The following is an 11730-nucleotide window of genomic DNA, read 5'->3' on the forward strand; positions in this document are numbered from 1 at the left end:
GAAACTCCTCGAATTTATAACCAAGCCTCTAAGATGGGAAAGGAGTAGGGGAAATGGGTTGGATCTCAAACGGGAAACAAGTTACTCTAATATAAATTAAATTCACATAAAAATGGAATAAGTAAGATATACCATATTCAAGGTTCAACAAAAAAATGTATGGTATCAACCCTTATTATTATAAAGATCTCACCTTTATTAAGCAATCTATTTCCATATTTATGTTAAAATGCCACATTTTTAAGTTTTACGTTAAACTAAACTAACATGTATAACATTTGTGTTTCTGACCAGTAAGCTTATTTTGATTTTTAGATTTTAAATATAGTCAAGACGTACATATTATACTTATAATCCTTTTGCTTAGTTACGACTTAGAAAAAGTTTTTCAAAAGTAGCTGTATTTTTTCAGACATATGTGATTTAGAAAATATATATATATAGAAATAGTTTAACTGCAATAAATTTAACTCGCAGGCCCAATCAAAGTGGAATTCTTTGGCCTCGCGTGTTCTTTCAATTTCCATTTCCCCCGCGGCCCCGCCCAACTGAAACCGGAAAGGCCAAACTGGAAAATGGGGCCAGGGAAAAGCAAAAGCAGCTTTACCAGGCAAAGGCTAAAAAGTAAACGCCTTTGGTTAGTGAAAAGTGAAAGAGCAGCGTAAACAAATACGACAGCCACCGACTCGGGAGCAACTTACATCTGCTGATAAAGAAAACAGCAGGCATCCCATGTGAGCCACGTCCATAGGTTATAAATCGTGGTTGGGCTGCCTGGTTGGGTGGTTCCGACCTGGCTAGGTTGGTTGGTTGGGTGGTGCAGCGACGTCTTTTAATGAAAGATGGCAACAACATCATGGGCGATAAAAGGTTGTCATTAAAATTGCAGTGGTTCTACTGGTTGCTTCATTAGAGAAGGCGCCTCTCCTTTGTCGCGGTGCAAAAGTCGGGAGCTGGGTGGCTCGTATTCCGAACTAGGTTGCCGTTTTGGGTAAATACTGTCGGGCAGAGTCATTGAATCAAGATGAAAGTGGAATTTCTAATGGCAAGACAAAAAGCAACGGCAGAAGGGCAATATGTGCAAAATTTCACTATGCAAAAATATGAATGAAAATTGGTAAAACATTTGCTTGGTTTTAAAAATTGGTAGAAAAAATAAATTGCGAAAACTTTGAAATCAGCGTGATGGAATTTAACAATCATATTCATTTTGCCATATGTTAAAAGTTAATATAAGTTTAAAATATACGAAATTATATGTACTATTTAAACTGTTATCAGTTAAAATTAAACTAATGCTTACAATTGATTTTTGTGATAAGATAATTAGAACAATCAATTACCAAATGGATATTTTTCTTAATAACCTGGATTGTAACAAAGTCTTGCGGATGTTCCACTTTTATGACACTTATTATTAATGAAAAGTTTCAACAGTTTTAGAGATTAAATATCCAAAATCAGCATTTGTATAAAGTTATCCTCTTTTAAGTTCAAAGTGATAAGCCGTTGCCTTGGGTTTTCTTAATTACCTTCCAATAATTTGGTTTATTTTTCTTGATCAACAGCATTTTAAACTAAAACAAGCGCCTCGAGGAAGCCTCCCCATCGCCATTCCCGTCCACTGGACGAGCCAGTTCAATGGAATTGATCCGGACCATTGTGTGCGGGGATCGCTGGAAGTTGATGCGCATGTACTGCTTCCTGCGCTTCTTCCTGAAGTGTGTCTTCGTGTGGCTGAGCGTCTTCTCCACGACGGTGGCCTTTACCAAGATGAGTCCAGGCTCCAGAATGGGCCTTCCCACGAGCGTGAAGTCGCGGGCACCGGCCAGGAGCACCTTATCTAGGCTGATCTCGTCTCCTATCGTTGGCGGCCAGTAGCCCTCCACCAGGATGATATCTCCTGGAGTTACTTTGAATTGCTTGCCGCACAGGTGGACAACCGCGAAGAGTCGTCCCTCCTCGGATTTTTGCACCTGCCGGTTGATGCGCTCGCAAATGCTCAGGCATTCCTTCTGCTGATCCTTGGCAATGGCTGATATATCCACCGATTCCGTCGCCGGCTTGTTTTGCTGTTCAATTACCGGCGATATGCTCAGTGGACGCATGGCACCTACAAAAGAATGGGTTTTCAATAAGACCTGGTTATGTCACATTGTTTACATCGATGCTATTCAGTGAATACACTTACCTGCCGTCAACAAACTGCGATTGGGCACGTGGCGCAGCATTTGGCGCATAGTTTGCGCTAGAAAGGACATCGTTTGGCTTTATTTTTATTTCAAAAAGAACATAAATAAATCGGATCGGTTAAATGTCGCTGGATAGGCAAAATATGAATTACACTAACGCGTTTTCGGACAGCTGTGTTAGCATGCGCACGTTAACATTCCTGTTATTTACAGCTTTAGCTCTTTATGTTGCATCTGCACATTTTTAGAAATAGCTAGTAGTAGCTAGTACAGCTAAAACTTGAAAGCAAGTGCAACTAAATAAATAACAATAAGTAGCCGCACAGTTAAGTATAATATTTGTGTAAACTGGTATTTAATCTTGGTTTCCTAAGCTAAGCCCAGGCAAATTGCCTAAAAATAATTAAATTGTATCATATTTAGCATTTAGTATCATTTTATTTCGAATAAAGATTACATACCTAGCTGCCGCTAGCGAATGTTCTCCCACGCTGCCATCACTGACAGCATGTGCTGTGATTACAGTGTTGTATAATCCCCGCACTTTCAACACTACTCCAAGCAGGCCGGCAATTTCTTATACGAATTTTGTGCTTAGCAACTTATTTAAGCCCAGTAAACAACTAGTGAGCCACTGAAAAGATCGCACAAGAGTACAAGTCCCGATCAGTTATACAGCAAACAGAATCAAAAGCACAAGATGGCAGAGACAGAGAAAATCGAGGTTCGCGACGTGACTCGCATCGAGCGCATTGGCGCCCATTCGCACATCCGCGGATTGGGATTGGACGATGTGCTGGAGGCTCGCCTGGTATCCCAGGGAATGGTGGGCCAGAAGGATGCCCGCCGCGCCGCCGGCGTTGTGGTGCAGATGGTTCGCGAGGGCAAGATCGCCGGAAGATGTATCCTTTTGGCCGGGGAGCCTAGTACCGGCAAGACTGCCATTGCTGTGGGAATGGCGCAGGCTCTGGGCACCGAGACCCCATTCACTAGCATGTCCGGATCGGAGATATACTCGCTGGAGATGAGCAAGACCGAGGCTCTGTCACAGGCACTGCGCAAGAGCATTGGCGTTCGCATCAAGGAGGAAACCGAGATCATCGAGGGCGAAGTGGTGGAGATCCAGATCGAACGCCCAGCCTCGGGTACCGGGCAGAAGGTGGGCAAGGTCACCCTCAAGACCACCGAGATGGAAACCAACTACGATCTGGGCAACAAGATCATCGAGTGCTTCATGAAAGAGAAGATCCAGGCTGGCGATGTGATCACCATCGATAAGGCGTCCGGAAAGGTTAACAAGCTTGGCCGCAGCTTCACCAGAGCCAGGGACTACGACGCCACTGGCGCCCAGACCAGATTCGTCCAATGCCCCGAGGGTGAGCTTCAGAAACGCAAGGAGGTGGTGCACACTGTGACCCTACACGAGATCGATGTAATCAATAGTCGCACCCACGGGTTCCTGGCCCTGTTCTCCGGCGATACTGGCGAGATCAAGCAGGAGGTGCGCGATCAGATCAACAACAAGGTTCTCGAGTGGCGCGAGGAGGGCAAGGCAGAGATAAACCCGGGAGTACTCTTCATAGACGAGGTGCACATGCTGGACATTGAGTGCTTCTCCTTCTTGAATCGCGCCCTGGAATCGGACATGGCTCCGGTGGTGGTGATGGCCACCAACCGCGGCATCACTCGCATTAGGGGCACCAACTATCGCAGTCCGCACGGCATTCCCATTGATCTACTCGATCGCATGATCATCATACGCACTGTACCGTATTCCGAGAAGGAGGTTAAGGAGATCCTGAAGATTCGCTGCGAGGAGGAGGACTGCATCATGCACCCGGATGCCCTGACCATTCTCACACGCATCGCCACAGATACCAGTTTGCGCTACGCCATCCAACTGATTACTACAGCCAACTTGGTCTGTCGTCGCCGCAAGGCCACCGAAGTCAATACCGAGGATGTGAAGAAGGTCTACTCGCTCTTCCTGGACGAGAATCGTTCGAGCAAGATCCTCAAGGAGTACCAGGATGACTACATGTTCAGCGAAATTACCGAGGAGGTGGAAAGGGACCCGGCCGCTGGAGGCGGAGCAAAGCGTCGCGTGGAGGGCGGCGGAGGAGATGCCCAGCCCATGGAGCACTAGAGTCCGAACTGTTATCGCAGCAACCTCCCAGTACATTCTCATGACTATTTTATGATCAATAAATAAGTTTCCTTGTATCTATGATTAAATTAAATGGCTATGATTTCGGTCATGGTTTTATAACGATAAAATAAACCATTATCAGCATTTTGGGCTAATAATTTCGGAAAATATTTAATTAATTTTAAAAGGTAAAAATAAAATGCCTATTGTGGGAATTGAATCCAGTCCTTATTGCAGCAAGAAAATCAAGATAGTAAGAATTATAGAACTTAAAAATTGCGCTTAGAATCATGCAAAATAACAAATAATAATCAACAAAACGCAAGAATGAACTTAATGCGCATGTGATTTGATTCCAACTTGACCATTGCTTATTAGTTTCTAGTTTAAGCTATCTTACGAAATAACTAGAAAAACAGCCACGCGTCTTTTACCTAAAAATAATTTCATTGCATTTATTTCGCATTTCAATTTACTGACATTAAAACTTAGCGTGAGCATATCAAAATATATCGTCGCATCATCTTTACATTGGTATAAAACTGTCTTTATGGCTTAGTTAGTCTCCTTGAGCGCTGCTCCCGTTTCAATAAATGAATTTGTTTGATTTTCAAAGACCCTGGTGTATCGTTATAGTCTTGAGTGATCTGTCTAGTTCCTAGTTGAACTAAACTGGTTTAAACACTTATACAATTTACAATTCCATATAATATATATATATATACGACTGAGAATATGTTCTTAGGCAAGATAAAACAGTAACCTATCGCCAAAATACACACTGCATACTTGTGGATGACTCCTCCTTGACTAGGCAGACAATATATATATATATATGTTAAAATTGTATTTCAATAGCTAGTTAACAAATCTCTAATTACATTGTGGCTCGTTATTTGGTAATCTTCTTATTTGGTTATTAAGAACAATTCGATTATGTGTAAAAAACCAATTCCAAACAATTGTCAAGGCAAACCAAAAATTTTGAGAACTGCCAGTAGCTTCCTCCTATTGCTTCAATCCTACTCAGACTTCTTATCTTCTGGTTTCTTTTCCTCTACGAGTTTGTCCGTGTTGTCCTGCAACTTCTGATCCTCTCCAGCTAGTTTCCGGGAACTGCTCCGGAAAAAGTGATTGTAGGTGTGATAGAAGGCAGCCCAGAGTACTAGGAATGTGAATCCATAGTAGCTGACCGCTCCGTAAACCACGATCCAGCGCTCGTATTTCAGAAACACAAATGCGGTGAGGCACCAGCCCATGTACACAACGTTGTACGACTTCAGGGTGATGAAATAAAGCAGTTTGTAAATGTCCGAGTTGTTCAGAATGTGGCCCCACTGGGGCAACACCACTTTGGTGTAGAAACGGGTTATCTAGAAAAGGGGTGAGGAAACAGATTAGTTTGTGATTGTGAGGATTGATAAAGATAAGCTTTGCTTGGCTTTTTATTAGCAGGTTGTATAACTTTTAACCGATTTGAAGATACCAAATAAGCTTAATTCACTTCCGTTTTACCAGCCTATTGAGTACTCACTTGTTTTTCGGTGCTCACAACCATGTATTCCATGAGGAATGTCATGTAGTAACCGCTGTGGTATCCATGCCAGACCGCCAAGAAACCCAAAGCTGCACCATAGCTGATCGTGCGGTTGTTGAGGAACTTGAGTCTCTTGTAGATATACTGTCCAACCCATTGGTTTGTGTTTACATTGAAGCTTTGAACGTAGTGCTCCATGGTGTTTCCGGTCTCCAGCAGCTTTAGCTTCACATTGCTGCAGCCCGACCAATCGGGCTGACCGTTCTTATCCTCGCCCTTGTAGGTCAGACCAATGCAAATGAGGGCTCCCTCGGTGAGCAGCCAGCATGATATGTACTTGTATAGACTGAATTTGGCCCAGAAGCCGAGGAAGTAAATCCTCTTGACGAACGAAACTTGCGCAAACTCCGGGGTGAGGAAGTACGAATCGGGCAGATATATCAATCCCACTTGACACACAATCAGATAGAACGCACCAGCTCCAAAGCGACGAACGCCAGCCTCCACGTTTCCTTCGTGCTGACGGAATTGGCCATCGACAAAGGCCTTATACCGGCGGAATGGGAACTGCGGTCCAACCAAAAATCCACTGGGGAAATAGGAAAAGGCCAGGAGCTCCAGCAGAGAAGGCGGTTCCTTCAGAGCAGTTTCCTTTTGGTCCTTAGACAATTCCGACTCCTCTTTCAGTCCGTCGGTGATGTCGAAACCATAGCCAATCATACGAAGAACCAAAATGCAGTGCGGCATCGTCCACAGAATATCGTAATCATTGCTGGACGTGTAGAAATATCCCAGCAGCAGGTAGCTCATATGGAATATGAAGTTAATGGCCAGGAATATCTGCGTCTTCTTTCGCAGGAGGAGTACCAAGAAATAGGTCGTCAGGATGGCTATCAGTGAGTGATATGTGTCGCGGCCATAGTTGAAGTAACACAATCCAGCGCCGCATCCAGCGAAGAACATGTGATGCACTGTTTTATCGGCAATAACAGCAATAAACTTTTGATAAAATGCTGCCACCGGATAACCTAAAACAAATGATGTACATTAGTTGGATTGATTTATAAATTAAAAGTTTAGCTCATGCAGTAAATTTTTTCACCTTACTACAATTCTATTAGATTCAGTTGGTTTACGTTTTTGCATAGCCTGACTGTTATGGAATTTTGGGAGTCATGGTACAATTTTAAAGGTCTTCGTAATTTATTTCAGATCTTTAGTAATCATAAGTTTTTGATACTTAGGATTAGAAAATGTAATAATCTTATTGTTACTAAATAAGTTTGTGAAAAAGTTCATTTAGCGATAAACCCTAAAAGTTATATATGACATTGGACGAAAAATAAGGGAAGAACAAATATAACACACTCTTTAATGATAGGTACATAATTTATAAACACCTGTGCATACATATAATCTACATATATGTGCAATGAATTTGCGTGATATGCTAAATATATAAATATCCATAGAACATATGTTTGACTTTAAGATACTTTAAGTATAGAGTGTCCCTACTTAAAATCACTGCTGCTGTGGCATCTTACCAGCCAGAATGGTGAGGAGCAGCCGGAGTGCCTCCACGGGAACGCCCACTCCCGATGCGATCACGTCCATCAGGCCGTTGTGGGGCAAGTCCTCCTCGAATTCCGTCATGCTAAATCTGGAAGGGAGAAGAGTTGTAGTGCTATCAGTGAACTCTACTCGCGTGATTCGATTCGCTGGGTTATTGCGCTCCAGTCCTTATCACGCCGTAATTGTTGCTGTTGTCATTGGCGCATATTACGCAAACTGATTGTTTTTTGATCATCAAAGGAGAGCGCCGAGGGGCAGGGGGGAGGCTGATTAAGGCAAGAGGAAGAGCAGCGGAAAGAGCAACAGCAACAGCAACAACAACAAACGAGTGTACTTAGTCAGGGTCAATGAAAATGCAAATGCAAAGGTCGCATTATCTCGGTGAACCAGTGAACTCGATAATGACGCACTTGCCACCGAACGAACTTGAATATTTGATGCTTATTGATTTCACGGCCAGTTGCTGAAAGCGAGTGGGAGCAACAAAATCGAGAGCGGCATGCCAAATTGTGGCCAAAATTACCTAAAGTTAAGTTACTAACAGTGGAGCAGTGTGCCCGTAGGCGGGAGCATTGAAATTACCTGACTCTAACAGTAATAGACACACGGATTAACCCACTGTTTCTAACATTTAAAAGTATTTAAGATCCACACTAAGACAATAAAAGTTTTTACCATCTATTTTACTAAAAACGTGCTTTAGTTATATTTAATTAAAATTGTTTGCATATTAAAACAAACTGCTAATAACAGTATTTTATTCATTGTTATTAAATAATTCTTTGACATATTTTACATTTGTCCCATATTTTCATGAACGCTTACAATAAATACAAATATAAAACCAAAATGTTTCGGTTACCTATTTACTATTTTACTAATATTTAACTAAAATTGTGTTTGTATTATATATAACAAACTAATAATTCTTACACATATTCTACAGTATGTACTATATCATGAACTACTGAAATTAATACAAATTTTATACCACTAAATAGTGTAAATATATGAATATGTAGTTGAGCATATTGAGGACTTTATACTTTTCAAGCGCCTCAAATTAACGAAGATCAGTTAGCGGCAATGGAGGAACGGTGGATATTGGAACATGGGGACGTTTTTATTTATTTACTTTTTCGTTATTTGGAGGTGAATTTTAACCGACAGTTCCACCGACTGTCCCACCAAAGTGTCCCAACGACCCTGTCCCGCCGACCATGTCCTGAGGACCCTATCCCGCCGACTGTCCCGCTGTGTGTCCCTCCGTCCCGCCGTGTCCCGATCACCCTAAATAAATTTTCATGAAGTCTTAAAATAAATATTTAAATAAAGATAGACATATAGATATATATATATATATTAAAATAGTACATTTCGGAAACTTATAGAAAGAACTTACAATATTAAAAACGTATTGGCAAGCAATGGGTTAATTGAAAATTGTAATGTCTGTCACACGCATTGCTACGGAATTATGTTGCTACTACGCTTTGGTCACACTGCTCGGCGACTAGAAATTGAATTGCATGAGAATTTAAAAAGTTTCGTTTATTAAGTAGAAGCATTAGTCAACCGATTCTGGAAATCACAACACCGAGGTCAAGGGTCAATGCACAGTCAGCCACAGAGGTTGATCCAAGAAGCGCCTATCCCAACAGCTGTTCTGCCGCTGGGTGAGATTAGATGTTTACGTTTACGTGTCACTTGATAAAAACTGAGATTTGTGAACATTGTATTTATTTCGTTAAATTCACCCAATCTGCAGCAATCCGGATGCCAAACTGGCACACTCGGGGAGCAGTATGCGCCGCAACAACTACCCGTACCAGCCCCTAAACCAGCACCCATCAGGGCCCCATCCCGCGAGCCACGACGCCTTGGAGGCGGAAAACGAGCAGGCGGCGGAGGAGCTGAAGCAGAAGATCGGTGCCCTGAAGTCACTCACCATCGATATAGGCAATGAGGTGCGCTACCAGGACAAACTGCTCCGCGGCATTGACGACGACATGGACCGGACGAGTGGATTTCTGGGCAATACGATGACACGGGTGGTGCGACTGGCCAAACAGGGCGGTGGTGCTCGCCAGATGTGCTACATGTTCCTCTTCGTCCTCGTCGTTTTCTTCATCCTTTGGATAACCCTCAAGTTCAAGTAGTTGTTGGTAATTTTATAAAATACATACCCACATATTTGTATTGTTTAGTGTAGTCAAAGGTTGTATTTGGTTCGGATTGGGGTTCACTTTTGGCCTGAAAACATAAAGTTAAATATATTTTTTAAGTTCAAACCAATATTAGAAAGACAGATACGTACGTTAAAATCTTTTCAGCAAGAGGAGGTTTCAGTATTAAGTGATAAAAATACTTGCAAAAATTGCTGATTTTATCTAAACCTAAAAATCATATTATAGTCGCATAAAATGCCAATAATTTATAAACTTCCTAAAGAACAGCACACATTTAGTATTGCAATTAGGATAAAAACCTGTTACTCAATTGGTCTAATTTCCATAATAGAATTCATCAATAAGAAGCCCCTTTTTTCTAAAATATGTACTTACTACTTTATTCTTTGCGCAGAGAGTGACAATTTGTTGAAAGTACAAAAGACGCACGCATACAAATTAAGGTCGATTGGGTGGGTTACATTTTGGGTTTACAGCTAATGATGATTATGATTATTGGACTTGTTACTGTTCTCATTTCCACATAGTGTGATTGAAGTGGCTTTAATTCGAATTTGGAACCGTTTCCTTCACAAATTTTCGAGGGCTATTGCTTTCGTATAACACAACTCAAAGTTGAACTTAATCCACGTATGTAAGAATTCAGAATGTCGGTGAAAATGAAAACCGAAACACGCCTGTAAGCAGCACTTCGGGCTGGACCAGCGGCTATGCGTGGAAGGTCTTCATCTTTTTATTGCTTCTGCTGAAGTCCTGGTCGAGGTCATCGTCATCGGCCTCTTCGCTGCCCACTTCCTCATCGCTTAGATATTCGGTGAACTGATCCCCATTTTGACTCTCCAGTGCTCGAACTGGAAAGTATATAAAGTATATTAGCAGGAAGTTAATCAATAACCTCTAGTAGTTGCTCACTCTGCTTAGCTAGTATGTTGTTTTGTTTCCTGATCTCTTCGATGTCTTTCTGGTTTTCACTGATCTTCCGCCTCATCGTCTGTATGCATTCGGTGGTCTTTTTCAGGATTTGAGCTCGACTCGCCTGTAACCGGATGAAGATATGTATTATTAACTTATTTACTATTTCTAATTTTTTAATACTTCGAACTTTGAACTTTGAGAATGTACTATATCTCATGCGATTTGTTCAATTAACTAGCACAAATGTAGTTTACTGAAAAACGAACTGGTATGATGGAATATTCTTGGCAGAAAGTGAGCCCGACCTGTTGCTCTTTTGGATTACCTTTTCGCCCTTGAGTGTGGGCACCGCCTCTCGCAGGTTGGTAAAGCTCTCCTTGATGTGATCTCGCCGCCTCCGCTCCAAAGCGTTGTGGTGCGCCCGCTTTTCGGCCTTGAAACAAACATAAAAATTAGCATATAGGAAATTCCATGGCAAATACAGCAGAGCTCAGTATAATAATAACGAAAATTGAACGAAATAGTCTCAAGACCATAGGAATGTAAACATAAGTTTATTGCTGTGAACTCTGCTGTAACGTAATCACGCTTCTGTAACAGCAACAACAACACGTGTGCGTTCTGTTTATCAACAAAAGGCAATGTGCGCAGTCGCTTCTTCCCACTCAGCTTATGCATGATGGATAGTCACCTGGGTGAAATTGGCGGTGTTCGTGTGTCGCGAGGATCCCAAGCCAGTGTCCGAGTCCCCATCCTCCTAAAAAGTCGTTAATTCGGCATTAAAATCAATATTAAGCACACGTATGAGTATTTTCCTCTGCGCCTTGCTTACGTCACTTTCGATGTCTATGTCGCGGTCGTCGTCGCTCATACTCATGTTGCTTCACTTGTTTACACGGATTTCGCGCAAATTAAGAATTACTTGCAAAGATTATTCCACTAAGCTGATAAATTGTATGTTTGTTTGTGAATATTCCAAATAAACATGCAACTTTGTTGTTGTCTGCTCACGTTGTAAGTTTTGCAGAGTGACCAAATCAAGCTATGCTAAAAATACTGCAAACTTAAATGGCACCAAAACCCATATTTTTAATATTTGATTTGTTTTAAATACAAATTATATATATAAAACACAAATTCAATATTCGCATAATACTGTTGTTTGTTGCAGAT

At 41.7% G+C, this 11730-nt stretch overlaps 5 protein-coding genes across 7 annotated transcripts; 2 read left to right on the top strand and 3 right to left on the bottom strand.

The window, feature by feature from the left end:
* Positions 1-1514: 1514 nt before the first annotated feature.
* On the bottom strand, positions 1515-2355 carry LOC6618395 (39S ribosomal protein L21, mitochondrial). Its single transcript, XM_002042629.2, has 2 exons — positions 2192-2355; positions 1515-2113 (listed from the first exon to the last, which is right to left on the bottom strand). The coding sequence occupies exons 1-2, from the start codon at positions 2259-2261 to the stop codon at positions 1578-1580; spliced, it is 606 nt and encodes a 201-aa protein (XP_002042665.1). The 5' UTR covers positions 2262-2355; the 3' UTR covers positions 1515-1577.
* A 366-nt stretch (positions 2356-2721) lies between these two features.
* LOC6618396 (ruvB-like helicase 2) lies at positions 2722-4499 on the top strand. Its single transcript, XM_002042630.2, has one exon. It carries the CDS (start codon positions 2893-2895, stop codon positions 4336-4338), a length of 1446 nt encoding a protein of 481 aa, XP_002042666.1. The 5' UTR covers positions 2722-2892; the 3' UTR covers positions 4339-4499.
* A 268-nt stretch (positions 4500-4767) lies between these two features.
* On the bottom strand, positions 4768-7994 carry LOC6618397 (lysophospholipid acyltransferase 5). Of its 3 annotated transcripts, none has more exons than XM_032717375.1 (4): positions 7977-7994; positions 7426-7541; positions 5876-6906; positions 4768-5714 (listed from the first exon to the last, which is right to left on the bottom strand). In XM_032717375.1, the coding sequence occupies exons 2-4, from the start codon at positions 7532-7534 to the stop codon at positions 5364-5366; spliced, it is 1491 nt and encodes a 496-aa protein (XP_032573266.1). In that variant the 5' UTR covers positions 7535-7541; positions 7977-7994; the 3' UTR covers positions 4768-5363. The 3 variants fall into 3 exon arrangements, with proteins under 3 accessions (XP_032573266.1, XP_002042667.1, XP_032573265.1); XM_002042631.2 differs by lacking the exon at positions 7977-7994 and adding an exon at positions 7864-7966; XM_032717374.1 differs by lacking the exon at positions 7977-7994 and adding an exon at positions 7880-7965.
* Positions 7995-8935: 941 nt separating this feature from the next.
* Positions 8936-9748, top strand: LOC6618398 (BET1 homolog). The gene is made up of 2 exons (XM_002042632.2): positions 8936-9129; positions 9222-9748. Exon 2 carries the CDS (start codon positions 9259-9261, stop codon positions 9610-9612), a length of 354 nt encoding a protein of 117 aa, XP_002042668.1. The 5' UTR covers positions 8936-9129; positions 9222-9258; the 3' UTR covers positions 9613-9748.
* Positions 9749-10000: 252 nt separating this feature from the next.
* On the bottom strand, positions 10001-11587 carry LOC6618399 (protein max). Its single transcript, XM_002042633.2, has 5 exons — positions 11390-11587; positions 11249-11314; positions 10883-10990; positions 10555-10678; positions 10001-10493 (listed from the first exon to the last, which is right to left on the bottom strand). The coding sequence occupies exons 1-5, from the start codon at positions 11432-11434 to the stop codon at positions 10351-10353; spliced, it is 486 nt and encodes a 161-aa protein (XP_002042669.1). The 5' UTR covers positions 11435-11587; the 3' UTR covers positions 10001-10350.
* Between the last annotated feature and the right edge of the window lie 143 nt (positions 11588-11730).

The sequence above is a fragment of the Drosophila sechellia genome, chromosome 3L (assembly GCF_004382195.2).
Source record: "Drosophila sechellia strain sech25 chromosome 3L, ASM438219v1, whole genome shotgun sequence".
Taxonomy (NCBI): Eukaryota; Metazoa; Arthropoda; class Insecta; order Diptera; family Drosophilidae; genus Drosophila; species Drosophila sechellia.

Excerpts from the sequence above, each read along its gene's own strand:
- LOC6618395 (XM_002042629.2), bottom strand. The coding sequence starts at position 2,261 with ATGTCCTTTCTAGCGCAAACTATGCGCCAAATGCTGCGCCACGTGCCC. Across the intron at positions 2,114-2,191 it reads TCGCAGTTTGTTGACGGCAG|GTGCCATGCGTCCACTGAGC; the intron begins GTAAGTGTATTC and ends ATTCTTTTGTAG.
- LOC6618399 (XM_002042633.2), bottom strand. The coding sequence starts at position 11,434 with ATGAGTATGAGCGACGACGACCGCGACATAGACATCGAAAGTGAC. Across the intron at positions 10,679-10,882 it reads CCACACTCAAGGGCGAAAAG|GCGAGTCGAGCTCAAATCCT; the intron begins GTAATCCAAAAG and ends ATCCGGTTACAG. Across the intron at positions 10,494-10,554 it reads CAACATACTAGCTAAGCAGA|TTCGAGCACTGGAGAGTCAA; the intron begins GTGAGCAACTAC and ends TATACTTTCCAG.
- LOC6618396 (XM_002042630.2), top strand. The coding sequence starts at position 2,893 with ATGGCAGAGACAGAGAAAATCGAGGTTCGCGACGTGACTCGCATCGAG.
- LOC6618397 (XM_032717375.1), bottom strand. The coding sequence starts at position 7,534 with ATGACGGAATTCGAGGAGGACTTGCCCCACAACGGCCTGATGGACGTG. Across the intron at positions 6,907-7,425 it reads GCTCCTCACCATTCTGGCTG|GTTATCCGGTGGCAGCATTT; the intron begins GTAAGATGCCAC and ends CATTTGTTTTAG. Across the intron at positions 5,715-5,875 it reads TTGTGAGCACCGAAAAACAA|ATAACCCGTTTCTACACCAA; the intron begins GTGAGTACTCAA and ends CCCCTTTTCTAG.
- LOC6618398 (XM_002042632.2), top strand. The coding sequence starts at position 9,259 with ATGCGCCGCAACAACTACCCGTACCAGCCCCTAAACCAGCACCCATCA.